This window comes from Bidens hawaiensis, unplaced genomic scaffold (assembly GCF_021521415.1).
Source record: "Bidens hawaiensis isolate Kalapana, Puna unplaced genomic scaffold, B.hawaiensis_p1.1 tig00036320_1, whole genome shotgun sequence".
Lineage (NCBI taxonomy): Eukaryota > Viridiplantae > Streptophyta > Magnoliopsida > Asterales > Asteraceae > Bidens > Bidens hawaiensis.
In genome coordinates, this window is record NW_027496330.1 from 149,506 (window position 1) to 165,348 (window position 15,843).

Here is a 15,843-nt window from a genome sequence, read left to right on the forward strand (position 1 = left end):
TAATTACATTTCTTCCCTTTCTCTTTGCCTTTTTTTTGAAAATTCAAGCAATATTTACTTTTCACTCCCTCATCTTTCTCCATATATTCCTCAAATCTATTTTTTTTACTATTTCTTTTATATATTTTAGTTTATTATTTTTTTAAAAAAAATCAGACATACGATTGCAACGTTGTTATTTTTATCTACGTTTTGATATAAATTTTATTAAAAACTGAGTTGCGTATTATAAGGTACAAGTCCACTAAGCATCAATGTACAAGTTGTTTGAGAGTATAATTAATTAAACTTGTAAAGGTAAATATATTTGACTTTGGTTTAGGACGATTATTGTTTAAGCCTGTTTCACATTCTCTCATATGCTCCCTCATAACAGTTAGCTCAATAATAGGTGTGTCAAAAACCATACTCCACACCACCAGTAATCATCTCCGATTCCGATTATATATAAGCTCAATCATCACCATTAGGGCTTTTTGTTTCGATGCAAACTGAAGAATATGATCAACGGGCTTACGATTCAATTACTTCGTCGCCATCAATTGTGTTATTAACATGTATTCACACTTATGTTCTTATCAAATCAACTTCCATCGTTGCCATTCAAAATCAAATTTGTAGGCACATCTAATATGGCTTCGCTGAGATGTCTTTCCAGTTTAATCGTCATAGTCGATCAATTTTCCTCTTTAGTTCAATTTGGAAGTTTGTCCGGTCGCCTCAATACAATATGATCAGGTTTGTAGTTTGTTCAAGCTACTATTTCATATAATCTATCTTAAAAACGGTTTCTTGGTTTTGTCAATATACAAGGCCCTCAAAAGTTTACAATTTTTGTTAAAAGGGTCTATTTTTAAGAGGTTTAAGATTGTGGGTTTTGATTGTAATCCAGTTTTATAGAAGATATTGGGTTTGTTAGATTGAGATTGGTGAATTGTTGATCAATTGTGTGAGGGTATTAGTGTTTGTTTTTTAATCCGCTGCAAGCAGTAATGACCACCGGAGTTGGCTATGGCAGAGGAAGTCATCGTAGAGCAAGACAGAATGCACAGGTAGTTTAATTTCTTCTCATTCTAAAAGATTCTCTAATGATCAGGTTTGTTCAACTCATCAATCATGTTCTTATTTTTATTTTCTTGAACAACGTCAAGATTTCTTGTTTGAGATTCAAAACATATTTCATATGAATATGAGTTACTATTATTTTACTCAACATGAAGATATTTTCTTAAAGTTATCATATATTGGTAAACTGGGACAAAAAGTTATCATATATTGTTATAGGTAGCTGCCAATTATGTATGTGAAAGTTGGTTCCACTCAATTTCTAGCATTAGATATGAAGTCTACTTTGTTTTTTTAATTGCATTGCAGCTTCTTTAATTGTAATGTCCATTTTTTACTCTAGATCACGTTGTTTACTGAATATATGATCGTGGTTCATATAAGAACATCTTTACGCCCATTTGCAACAACTTCATCAACGCAAGAACTCGCCTTTTCTCTTCAGGTATTATTCTTTATCTAACCCATACTTTAAACTACTCTATTTGACACATTTCAGATCGTTTTTACGCACGTGTGACTATCAAAGAACCAATTTTGTTTTCTTATGTTTCAGGCCATCTCCAATTATGGTTTTGAGATTATGCAAACTTTGATTGTCGATACAGAACCCGATCAATTCAGGTAACTTAATTTAAATCTCTGATATATCAACTACCAATGTCAATATATAACGATATCTGCATTTTCAAAATAGTGTACACATTTCCATGTACAATGTGTAATTTCTTAAAGTATGATATAGTAAATACACTACATAGAAAATATAACTAAGAACCTCTTCTCAATGCCATAACAAACCTGAATTCTACTACGCTTCTCACCAACAAAATCAGGTTTATGATAACGATAATGATGTTTTATTAATTTTAGATTATCAATATATTTTTAAAAAACAAATATAATTATTAAAAAACATTCGAACGATTTATAATGAAGTGACAGGTAAGCGGGCGGCAAAATGCATAGCAACCACCCCTTTCGGGTCAGTTTTACAATTTTTGTTATTGTACATCTATCTATTCTATATACTTAAAAAGTTAAAAATATAAACAGGATTTTGATGTTAACATGAGTAAAATATTATATCTAAGAGTGTACCGCTAATTCATCAGGATGGCATGAAAATGACTCGTTTACCTAAACGGGTTACAGGTTCGACCCGAAAGTGACCTGAGCCCATTTAGATTAAAATGAACCCACGATGGTTAGTTGGCAAGCATACTAATTTTGACCTTATAACTAACCAGGGGGCATTTAGGCACACGTGAAACTTAAAACCACATTATTATTAAAATTTTTAAATTTTCATATAAAAATGTTGTAATTGTTTTAAGTCATTTTATAGAACACACTTAAATAATCTGTACTATATATAATGTACGAGTCATGGGCATCTTAAATTTTAAGTAATATAAATTGTATTGCACATTTTACAAGTCTCATTGCATAGGGTTAACACTTTGAGCGGAACATTAATACATTATTTCTAACTGAGTTGGTTCGAGATATGTCACTGACACTCAACTACTTCTTTGATCCAAAGGTTATTGTAATTGAACTTTGTAATATTTTGTCTTCTACATTGCAGAAGCCTTCAAAATGTTCGGTTGTGCAGATATGAAAGCGTTCATAAATAAATTAGACGACGTGAAGGGGATGAATTTCTGCTTATATAGTTTGATTCTTTAGCATAATGTGTTGCTCATGAGGCGTCGAAAAAAATTTCACAACTCTAATTCGTTCCTCCTAATTGAAGTGTCGAAGGTAATTTTTTTTTATCCTAAATAGTATTTTCCGAAATTCTGCTTTATTATATTTTGTTAATTTGCTTATTTTTGTTAATTTTTCAGTATTCTCTACAAAAGATAATGCATGAGTTTGAAGCTTCATTTGAGGGTGAGCAAATTGAGGATATGCCACTTGTAGTGTCTTTGACTACTTTGTTGCATGGTATTAATTAATTCAACATCCCCTTGTAACTGCTTTTATATGTGAATTTAAAATAATAGAAATTTTCAAAAAAAAGGTTTTTTCTTTTATATAATCAAGTAACATGTTGTAATCTTTTTGTAGAATTATGTATTGCTCGACATTAACTCAAAGTATTGAGCTTAGGGGTGTAAACGAAGTGGGCTGAGCCCGAACTCGGCTGGTTTCGAGCTTAATTTTCCAAGCTCGAGCTCAGCTCAACCACGACTCATTTATTAATAATTATTTAATAAATTAGTTATTGTTATCATACTGTTATATACTATAATAATTTAGTTATGAAATTTTTATTTCAAAATAATAATTTTTAATTTGCTGTAAGGTATACGATTTTTTGGTACAGGGTGAGTACCCTTTTCTATGGAGGCTGAGTGAGATTACAAAGTGAGTCGAGTCACCAAAGTGTTTTGGTTCATATCAGGTTACAAAGTTGTGACGTTTACGATTGTTGTTTGTTATGTTCATATAATAATTATTATTATATATAAATCCTGGTAAGTATAACAAAATGATAAATAAGCCAGATTCAAGCTTTTGTAAGTTAAACGAGCTTGCACTCAACTCGAGCCTAAAATAAGCTTGTTCAATAAACAAGTTCAACTTCTAGAGCTTGAGTATGTTAGTGAGGCCAATATTTATATAATTTATATTTACTGTTTTAAGTATATGTTTACAGAATAATAATTATTATATATAATGATAAAAAAAATACTAAATGCTAACGAGGCGAATTCAAACTTTTGTAAGTTAAACGAGCTTAGGCTCAACACAAGCCTAAAAATAAGCTTGTTTAATAAACGAGTCTGATATTCACTAATCGAGCTTGAGTAGGATCGCGAGCCTAAATGAGCCCGACATTTATATAATTTTATTTAATGTTTGAAGTATATATTTCCGGAATAATAATTATTGTATATAAAATATAATAAAAATAACTAATGATAAACAAGCTGATTCGAGCTTTACTAAGTTAAACGAGTTTGGGCTCAATTTGAGCCTTAAAATAAGTTTGTTTATTAAAATAGCTCATTATATATATAATTTTATTTAATGTTTATGTATTTTTTTACAGAGTAATAATTATTATATATAATTATTAAAGCTATTAGTAGGCGAGTATTACTGTATTTGCGGGTCAGATTCTGAAAGGGTTGGTTCGGTTAATTTCGGGCTTTTTTCGTTAAAAAAAAAGTCATGAGTCGTTGAATTAAATGTTGTATACAAACATAAAGAAATGATATTTTTACGGCTAACGAATTTCCTTTTTGCTCTTTAAGTTTATTAATATGATAAGTTGATAACTATGTTCCTCAAGGTCAGTGCAGTAACTTTTAGGTTGTATTATCAACTCTTGCATGTAACTTTTTTTTATCATTCACCTGCATAAATAAATTTAAGTGTTATTTATGGTAGTTAAAATCATTTTATTATGACAGTTTCATGAAGCGAAAATGCCTTGTTGACTCAGATCTTGTGACACATTGCATTGCCCGAAAAAGATCAACGATCGGTATCTCACAAGCTTGCTTCTAAAGATTAGTGCTCACACTCCCTATTAGGAGGTTTAGAATGTTATTATTATTATTATTATTATTATTATTATTATTATTATTATTATTATAACAATAATATTGTTTTTATAATCAACGTAACATATTAGTTATTTTGAATATCCAAGAATAAAAAACACAAAAGAATCACTTTTTGTTCATACATCATGCTCTGTTGATGAAATCAAAATTATAAGTTCAGAATCTATTTTTGGCAGTTTTGAGTTATTTGTGTGTTGTTTCAGGTCGTTCTCTGCTGCTGCAGGTTGGTGTTGAAGTCCTTTTTTGGTAAATTGCAGTAAAAGGGTTAAGAGAAATTTGGTTGTTCCTTCTTAGAGTGTAAAAACCTTAGATTTATCATACTGTTTTTTATGGACCCTTGAGATTGTATGATTAGTGAATCTTAGTTGTCTAATCGGTTATTGTATTGCTATATAACATTGTTGTAGATTTCTTTCTTTCCGTTTGTTGAAATGCTTTTGACAGATATAACTTGATCTGGTTGACTTGGTTTACAATATTAGTTCTTTCAAGGATTGTTAAATATTCTGTATATGGTTGATAGAACCCAAATATAACCTACTAGGTTACTAACCCGTGTAGTACACGGGTGGGAAATAGAAAATTCGTCACGTAAAGAAATTTGATTATATATTTGAATATTATATTATTCGTCTAATAAACACAAATAATTTTAACTTACAATATCGCCCGTTCTTGAAAGTAAATTCATTGAACTTGTCTAAAATCGAAGGATACACAAACTCTATTAAATCATAAACTGGATATAATGAATTGTTAATTAGAAGACCATCGGTAATTTGTACATTCATTTGTCGTCATTTGAACCCCACCCCCAACATTCCCTTCACCTATATCCAATAATTAATTCGCAACTTATTTTATCTCTTCAACATGTAAGGATTGACATCCAACTGTGAGCCTCGTGTTTTTTTATAGTTTAAGTACCTTTCACTTTGACAAGATGTAGGAAGAACTTATTGAAGTGTAATTTAAAATAAACACGAACAAAAGTCTATACAATCTAACTATTTATTTAACAAAAGTATCATAAATTTCATATTTACAACTCCCTAAATACTTCCTTTTATACAAGGTTTATACTTTAATTTGTAGCATTTCGTTGTCGTCAAAGATTAATATAAAAAAGAACAAATTGGTTTTTTTAATAGCTAATAACTAAACACTTAGAAACATCAATTGACTTATATGACTTGTTTAACGATTCATAGAGCCATAACTTGTACACACTCTAATATTGACTTGAACTTATTATGACTACAACTCAAGATGCTAATGACCCATCTAGTATTATAGTATTTTTCATAATACCTTACCGGAAAACCGTAATAGTTCAACATCTCCGTTGAAGTTTTTATTTTGATATGGAACCTAAAGAGATTATAAGAAAATTATATAATAATTAAATCAATACAAACAAAAAGGGGGAAAAAGAATTGTTAATGAAATAATGAATAATATGAAAATCAACTATTAGAGTATCAAATTAAACGTTACTGGAAAATAATTAATCTCCCTTACTGGAATTGGCGATGATGGAGATAGTAATCCGAAACAGAGAGAGAGAGAGAGTGAGAGAGAGAGAGAGAGAGAGATTATAATGGTTAGAGTTTTCAACCTTAAGATTTATATAATGTAAATGAGATGAATTAGTATGTTTTTGAATTCTAATAATAATTAAAATAATTAATATCATAATTACATTAATAGGTTTATTATGGATTGTTTGACCAGATTGTAATAATATTTAAGTTATTGTAAATTTTAAAATTTAAAATTGGATATCTTTTTAGTAATAATGAATTTTTAATCATGGTACATTTAGAAATTATGGAATGTTTGACCAGTTAAATTTAAAAGTTTAAAATTTAAAACTGAAAATTCTTTTAAAAATAATAAGTTTCAATCGTAATAATGTTACACATTATGAAATGTTTGACCATTGATTTACAAAATTTACCTTTGAGTTACAATTTTAAAGTTTATAAAATTATTAAAATGACATAAAACTTTGAGGACCATGGTTATAATATGGTGAAACAAAATAAACATAACTAAAGTTTATTTTGCTGGATTCAAACATATATATATGTTTAGAATATTTAGAATTAGTTATCGGAATATATGGTTTTATTTAAGGCATAAATCTTGAATTTAGACATTATTTACATTTACACATAAATAAAATGTAAAGTTTGATGATATTGGAAATTATAAAATCATATATATGTATCTATTATAATTTTAAAGAAATGTAGATGTCAAATTAAAAAAAAAAAGAACATTTTACATTAATTACAAGATGTAGCATTTATATTTTAATTCAAATATAAAAACATACAAAGACAATCAGAGATAAATGAAAATTTAAAACATGTTTATAAATTATACCGTGAGTACAAATAACACATGTTAATTAAAACATAATGCTCTAATGAAATCAACAGAAAAATGTATTGTCTTATACACATTTTGCATAACTAATTTGACAACAAATATAAACAATATGTGTGTGTGTGTGTATAATTAATGAGTATCATAGTTTTTTATAATACCGGTTTTTGTAATTTTCAATTTCAAACAAATAATCATTGATAAACACATGACTGACAACCGAGTTATAGGAATTTGAGACATAAACCTTCTCTACGAATGAAAAATATAATAAAAGTTTAAAATTATTATATGTAGTATGTAAACGTTTGAATAATCTGGAAAAAAAAAGTCCGTTTTAAGAATTTTTGAAAAAGTAAAACGTCTAATTGTGTCATAAATTTCTTCCAAAATTGATTTTAAAGAAACGTCATAACTCATAACTAATAAATTAATTAGTGGTCAACATATATTGTAAAAGCTTAAAATCAAACGATTTACATATATAGAAAGTATAAATAGTTTTGAAGTTGGCAAAATATAGTATCATTAGTTATGATTATATCATTTTGGTCAAATGGTATAAGATTAAAAGTTTGTTGAGATTGAAGACATTAATATTGATAGTTGCGATTAGAAACTATAAAAAAATATTTTAAATTTCCGTATTTAATATGATCTAAATTTGTTAAACTTGAGACTAAATTGATGGTCAAATTTCGTAACTTATTAAGGAATCTGAATTAGTTTCCATAATCAATTGTATTAAATAGTTTTTTAGAATTCAAAATTCAGAAACTTTACATTTTTTTAAGTTGACTAAATAAATAATATATAGTTAAAATAAATAAAAGGTAAATGTAAAGTCTGATGAGATTGAAAACTATAAACATCTTTTAAAATTTTCAAATTGCGTATTTAGTATGGTATAAATTTTTTATGCTTAATAGACGGTTATATTAATAAAATACATTTAATATTAATAGAAAATAGTATATAGATAATATAAAATTTTAAAACACCATAAGAACTTCACTTAATACAAGAAACTTTTAAATAGAATTTGACCTATAATAAAAATCATGAAAATTTGAAAATAAATGAAAATCATGAAAAGATTATTATTGTATTTACGTAATTAAAATCATGAAAATATATTAAATAAAATTTGACCAATAATGAAAACCATGAAAATATATTAAATTGGATTTGCAAATATATTTTTTAATAAATGGTGAAATTCAAACTCTATAATATATTTTTGTAAATTTCATATAAATGATGAGAATTGAATTTATATATATATATATATATATATATATATATATATATATATATATATATATATGATATTTGAATGGAGAAAATCAGTTTATAAAATGTCATATTAAATGTGTATAAATCTAAAAATGTAACGTAAGATAATATTGGAAAGTATAATAACGTTTTAAATTGCGTTGACATTGGTAAATTAATTGGACTTCGACCAACAACAATATAAGATTGTTTATCTTACTATAGATAATTTAATGTCTTATAGAATAATCAACTAAATTTCATTTCCGGATTATATAATAATCAATTGAATTACATAAATTGTGAAAAATAAATAAATACATGAATACTAACAGAAATATATATTAATATTATACAAAAATAAAATGCATCTTATCAAACAATCCTCAATCCATGAAATTAATTAGCTATATCAAGTTGGGGACAATAACCTGAAATGATAAAGTTAAATATTAATATCACATAATTATAAATTCCAAATTATGGAAGATTTGAATCATGTGAAAAAATGTAAAATTGATGCTAGAATTTACAACCGAAAATTTTGAATCGCGTTACCGGAAAAACGAAATAGTGAAGATCTTCATTGAATCTTAGATTTTGATAAATAACCTAAAGATATTATAAGAAAAAATCATATAATTATTAATATAAATACAAACAAAAACATAAAACAAAAATAATTGTAATTGATATAAAACATCATGCTTGGGAATGCAAGACTTTTGTACATAGGCTTGAATTCTATTACCCTGAAACATTAATATTAACATTAGTAAAAAATTGTATGAATGATATAGAAAAATTAAGAATGTGTAAGAATATCATTTCGTCTTGCACAATCATTTCGATCGACCAATCCTCCTCGGGCTTTGAATTTTCCTTCATACGCCAATACACTTTGAGGATACACTCACTATTGAGAACATCAAGTTGGTTCAACGTGGTGATATTTGTTGGCTCCATCTTGCTATGGTGAGAAATAAAAAATAAACAAAACATTAATATATGAACAATAACAATTTTAAGCCAAAAAATAAAAATAAACATGGAGGATATAAACAGAAGAAAAATTATAAACCTTAGAAACAAATATAATCGTTTTTGCTAAAGCAGGTTTGATAGTGTACGAATTACCCTATGAAAGACAAGTATTTATACGGATTGAACTTTGGTAGAATGGATTATAGAATGAATGTATATAGATAATTAATTAGAAACAAAAAGTTAGGGAATTCAAATTAAACCTAAATTAAGGTCGAAAATTAGGCAATTAGGATTAATGAATTTTGAAAATTTTAGTCAATTAGGTTTAATTTACAACAATATAATTAATCATCAATTATAATACCGTATATCTAATATATAAAATTATATTATTAATATTAACACAATTTTATCAATTTAACACAAATTGGTTTTTATTTATTACTAATAACACAATTTTAATATAATTGAACATCAATTATCAATTACAATATTATCAATTAGAATATTTAAAAGTAAATTGTTTACAACTCAGAATTTCTCTAGTTAGCATCAGTTAACGGGTCAACTGCTTATTTATAGTAAACCTTAAAAGGGCTTAATGAATTACTTAATCATCAAATCCTTAATCAAATGAATTACAAAAATTAATTAAAATATACAACTTTCATAATTAAATAATTTTGGTGATGCTAAATAGAGGAATTCTGTATTTATAGTAAATGGGTCAACAATAATTAAATAGTTAATAGTAAATGGGTCAACATCCGTAATTAAAGATCCGTATTTATAGTAAACCTTAAGTATGTTTAATCAAATATCTAATCAAATAATAAACAATAATTAAATAAAATATAGAAATTCCATAATTAAAGATTTCTTGAATCAAATGGGTGATTCATTTATAAATTCCTAAAATTTAATATTTGTATAAGTCAATTGGTGAAATTCATAAATTTTCATAAATATAATATTAGAACCAATTATACTAAAGTGAAATTTATAATCTTTGTATATTGAATCTTGTAACCTCTGTATATTGAATCATATTGATGAATTATCAATTAATTATCTAAATTATGTATTATCTAAATTACATTAAAGATGGTGGGAAACATAATTATGTGAATGAAATCAATCAAAATTAAAAAATTTCATAAATTTTCAAAAATATAATATTAGAACAAATTATATTTAAATCCGTATTCTATATATATTTAATCCTATTAATGAAATATCAATTAACTATCTAAATTATCTATTATCTAAAATTCAAAAATTGAAAAATTAATTCATTATGAAATTTGTGAACGACAAAAAGATATTATATCAACCAAAGACATTCAAATTTGTGAATGAAATCAATCAAAAATTAAAAAATTAATATTAATTTTAAAAGATAACTATGATTTGTAATTAATTATGAATTATAATTAGTAAGTTGAAAAATAATTATAAAAGATTGGAGATTAAAGATTAAATAAAAAATGAAAGAGAATAATTAAATAAAATTAATTGTATCTTATTTAAATTTATTATTAATTTATTTTATTGAGATGAAAATTAAAGAAGTGATTCATATACATGGAAACTATAATCAACAACCAATAGGAAGGGAGGAAATGAACTTAAAGCCTATTGCTTTAATAGAATTTTAATAGTATAGTTAGATAGTCACATTTATTCATGGTTGTGTTTTTAATGCTTACATTTGTCATTTGCAATAAATTACATGATAAACTTTTTTAATAAATTATATGAATAAGAAAATTAACACGAGTACCATACAATATATCATGAAAGAATTGATAAACCGTTATAGACAAGTATTACACTGCAACTTGTCGCCTCCCCGCAGCATCGCGCAGGTTTCCTACTAGTATATATATATATATATATATGACAGTTTTTTGTCCTTAATTATATTTTAAATATCAATCTTTACACTTTCCTATATGCAGATGGTCAATTTCATTTGGTCTCTTCGTCAGCCTATTTGTAGAAATTGCAAGACTTGTGAGGAATCAATATCTAGTCTTAAAACATATCTTGGAGAGGAGGAAATCGTTTTCTGGTTCTTGAAACATGTATTGAACAAATCAAACGAATAGTTTGTGAAAAGGAACCATGATATTAATGAAATCATTTTGTGAAGAAACATATACATTGTATCAAAGTGATCAATCTGATGTTTTTGTGTTCTCTAATCTTCTTCGTTGTGTGCATGACTTCATTCCTCTTGAAATCATTATCACCTATGGTCTTTGTATTCGGCTTTAAAAAATTGACGAAATCATGAACTATAATAGAATCCAAAAATCAAATGGAACATTGAGAAATTTTAAATAAAAAATCATATATAATTACTAGGGAAATTTACATATATATTACAGTATCATCTATGAAAAAACAAATAATAAAAAGAAATTTGATTGCTTGATTGGAACTTTTGGGAAAATTTCATTTGATTACTTAAGACATGTCAAACACTACCTGATTAGATACCACTATGTGAGAGTCTAATCTTACAAAATTCCACAAAGAGTTGTTTAACAATAACACTTAACTAAACAGAACAAGAGCCAGCTTAATTTTTTATTAGGAAAACCATCAACTTAAACACACTCAAAAACAACATATTACTCGTCTTCAAATCATAAACTTTGAAACATCAGGTCTACAAATACTCATGACTAACCAAGTAATAAAGCCATACCACAAAGGAAGCAGGGAACAAGCATTCATTTATATTATTTCTCTTCAAACGAAAAGGTAAAAGGAAAAGAAAACCACCATATCCTTCACATTTGGTATGCACTTAAAACACTTGTAAAAACACCAACACATTAATAATCATTGGCTGCATTTTGATTTGGATTTCTCCCGCCACGGCCCCTTCCTACATAACCATATCCTCCTCTTCCATAATAACCACCGCCTCGAGACCGCCCTCCGCGGTAGGGACCACGCCCACCTCTACCACCACCTTTGTACCTAGAAAATTCTCCAAATGTCTGCAAGAGCACCACAACACATCAACTTACCTAAAAATAGAAAAGAAAAGCCAAAACCTATCACTAAAGACAAAACTTGAGCTGAACTAACCTCTGTATCTAGTTTCATCTGTTCGGAAAATCTAGTCCGTCCATAATTTGATTGACGATCAGATGTGTTGCTAGATAATGTATCAAAAAAGTCGTCCTTAGTGTACACAGGCTATAGATGATTGCAGGTTGTATTTTAGTACAGAGAATGAACTTATTTATGATAATTATAATGGTCAATAAGGTCACCTTAACATCAACTTTGGGTAAGTTGGGAACATTTTCCTCTTCATATTCATCCTCATCAGTAGCATTTTCACCCTTCTCCTTTAAATTACTTTTTCCCAAAGTACCCCACACTTCATCCTTGTTGAATTTCTCATTCATTGCATTAAAATCGAACTCCTCAGTAAATTTCATCACTGGCCGTGACCCCTAAATAGTTTGAGTAAAAAATAAATACATACAGTCAGATCACAGTACAGTAGAAAATGATAAACAAGGTATATTAAACTTTAAAAGAAAACCATACCCCAGATCCTCTGCCTCTTTCGCGCCCTCTGTAACCGTAATTTGGGCGGTTCTGGTAAGTAGCGCCATTTGGCTAAAGAACAAGAAAAAAAATAGCACATCAACGAATAAGTTAAAACACATGTAAGTAAAGAAAAAAGTACCTTAAATGCTGATCATTAGATCAAATGTGAGGAGTCATGTACCTTTTGAGCAATTTGTGTTTGAGGTGGCAGCGGCAATATCGGCGGCTGAGCTTCTGTTGCCACCGGAGCTGAAACAGGAACAGGCACAGGCGGTTGTGATGAAGGTGCTGGTGGCACTTGAACCACTTCCACATCATTCTGAACAGCTAGGGGCTGTTGTATGGCTTGAGCTGAAACAACACTACTTGGCACAGACTGCAGCAGCTGACCTGGAGTTATAAGCAATGGTGTAGGTGGTTCAGTAGGGACCGGAGGTGCAGCACCACCGCCAACAGCCTGGGTTGTGTAAGGAAACCTTGCGTCAGAAAACGCGTTAGGGTTGACTGGAGGGATGCTGACATTTACATCAGTGGTAGTGACAGCCGTAGACTGTGGTTGCAAGTTGCTGCTTGGCAGTGCGGTTGGCAAAGAAGGCAATGTGGGTCCTAGTAAAGAGTTAGATGTTAAAGTAGCTGAGCTGGCAGATGTAGTTATTGGACCAGTTGGTAACGCAGCATTGAAACCAGGGTACTGCTGCTGCGTAGGTTGTTGTAATGAAGGTGGCATTCCTAACCCTTGTGGTGGTCGAGGCAATGACTGTTGAAGTGCATTTGGTGGGGGAGCATAATATCCTGGCCAATACATAGGCATTGATAGCCCACTAGGGTTTGGATTTGCATTTGCAGGAGGTGGTGATGGGCCCCATGGCCCAACGTTTCCTCCAGGTTGATATAAAGGCAGCCCACCTTGAAAAGTTGACCCAGGTTGACCTAGATGTGGGTTGTATGTGCTAGGATTGGACAAAGAGTCACTAACAGCAGGAGATAAGGTTGAAGATGCAGTAGGTGGTGGCCGAGGATAGTGAGACTGCATTAAAATGAAGTGTTCAAATTGATACACAATGAAAGTTTTTGTAAATACGTCACTGATTTTATCTTAAATACCTGTATTATGGCAGGATCACTGTTTACGGGTTGTGTGGGTTGAACAGGCTGAGAAGATTTCACCTGAAGATCCTGCAAAATAGAAAAGTAATGGTAACATCTTCATTGTCTGAAAGTCAAAATATACACGAAATAGTTTATCATTTTGTTTAAAAATGTTAAAGCATTGTATGGTTTGATTTAATAAATCAAACCAATGTCACCAAATAAATGCATATATCCTTGCAACTCATATGTATCTCCTAAAAATAATATATAAACTGCTTATCTAATCACATTTAATATGCATAAGCAGCAATCGTTTAAATGTATGTTTTTAGTTATATACATCACTTGTTACTTTTCTTTTTGTTCTAAACAATATATTAAGCCCTTAACTAGATGTTTCCCCAGCCAAAATATCAAAGTTCAACACAAATCTCACGACTATTTATTTCGGAAAACAGAAAGCTATTATTAAATAAACCAGAATCCCATGCAATGATCATAAATATGTAACCTCCTAAACACAAACCAGCAAGCAAAGGAATGAAAGTCAAAACAACTTTAGATTTAGGCACCTTGATATCACTTCCACGAAATAATATGTACTCATAAACTTTGTCGCTGGGCGGGAGTTGTGGGCCATCTTTTTTTCTCCCTTCAGTTCCAAACGATCTTACTGCAGAGTTTCAGTAATAAGTTAATTATTCAATATAGCAAGTTTGAAAAGGATTAGTGAACATAACATATAAAAAAAACTATATAACAAACCAAGCACATATCGATGCAGACAAGAAAGACAGTTACTTTAGTAATTTTGATATTCACAACCTATCTAAAAAAATGTGAATCTTGATGCTTAAGTTTCTTGCAGCTAGCCTTACTCAGTTTGTGTATGATATCTTAAATAAATATGTTTCCAAACATTCTGTCCTGGGACTCAAAGAAAAGCACCATTCTCCCAATCTTAATACAGTATATAAAACATATCTAAGTGGTATAGTGTATAGTAGGGATTACACAAAACATATATCAGTGGTTAACTTATGAATTGAAACAACAACAACAAGTAGTTGAATTGTAGAGTAGATAGTAGTACCGTTAGTCAATCCGATGGAGGATTCTTCGGTGTTAATATTATACAGAATGCCTTCGTATCTAATTTCACTCTTGGAAGTCAAGCTAATTAAGCTTCCAATGTAGGAATCCACGGAAGATCTAGAACCACCTTCAGTCGCCATCAACCTAACAGATTGATTGAAGCTTGCTTGTGTATGTGAGTATTGATTGATTGATGGATTTGGGGATCCTTTGTGCCTTGTATACACAATTCCAAACCCTATTTCAATTTACCATCCACATTTCGCCAAATTACTAAAATAACCCCTTGTTTATTATTTTAAATCATTTTAAATGTTTTGTTTTAATAAATCTATTCTCTCTCTAACACTGCGTTCTCGAGTTTTTAATTAAAAGAAAGGAAAGTATAAGATTGGATAGGATGGGAGAATAAAAGAAAGTAGATTCATATAATGCACTAGGTTATAAACCCGTGTATTACACGGGTTTTAAAAGTTAAATCTCATTCAGTATCTTATTATACAATTCTCGTTCTTCAAGTTGCAACAATCATGTAGAAAAATCACATCAAAACCGTTGAAAAGTCTCAAGAGCTGAAAAATATAAAAAAAATTTGCTCCTAAGTACATTGTTGTATTAGTTTCAACATATCTTGCTACTGAACTAACAGTTGCAAGAGTTTCTATCGGTAAAAAAAGTACCAAAGGATTCAAATTGATGATCTAATTAATGATATCAAATTATTAACCATCTATAACTAATAAAAATAAACTTATGTTGCTTACTTCATGTC

General features: G+C 28.9%; 1 protein-coding gene and 1 long non-coding RNA gene across 2 annotated transcripts; one reads left to right on the plus strand and one right to left on the minus strand.

Annotated features, from left to right (window-relative positions):
- The first annotated feature begins 591 nt into the window (after positions 1 to 591).
- Positions 592 to 1,465, plus strand: LOC143588333 (uncharacterized). Its single transcript, XR_013145091.1, has 3 exons — positions 592 to 738; positions 988 to 1,052; positions 1,409 to 1,465. It is a non-coding gene; the product is annotated as an uncharacterized LOC143588333 (long non-coding RNA).
- A 10,479-nt stretch (positions 1,466 to 11,944) lies between these two features.
- Positions 11,945 to 15,225, minus strand: LOC143588331 (protein decapping 5-like). The gene is made up of 8 exons (XM_077069364.1): positions 15,070 to 15,225; positions 14,549 to 14,649; positions 13,989 to 14,060; positions 13,066 to 13,911; positions 12,882 to 12,953; positions 12,599 to 12,784; positions 12,411 to 12,521; positions 11,945 to 12,319 (listed from the first exon to the last, which is right to left on the minus strand). Exons 1-8 carry the CDS (start codon positions 15,209 to 15,211, stop codon positions 12,152 to 12,154), a joined length of 1,698 nt encoding a protein of 565 aa, XP_076925479.1. The 5' UTR covers positions 15,212 to 15,225; the 3' UTR covers positions 11,945 to 12,151.
- Between the last annotated feature and the right edge of the window lie 618 nt (positions 15,226 to 15,843).

Bases quoted from the DNA above. Each gene is read 5' to 3' on its own strand.
- LOC143588331 (XM_077069364.1), bottom strand. From the start codon at position 15,211: ATGGCGACTGAAGGTGGTTCTAGATCTTCCGTGGATTCCTACATTGGA. The intron at 12,954-13,065 runs GTACATGACTCC...CTTGTTCTTTAG, and splicing joins AAACACAAATTGCTCAAAAG to CCAAATGGCGCTACTTACCA. The intron at 12,522-12,598 runs GTGACCTTATTG...AATCATCTATAG, and splicing joins TACCCAAAGTTGATGTTAAG to CCTGTGTACACTAAGGACGA.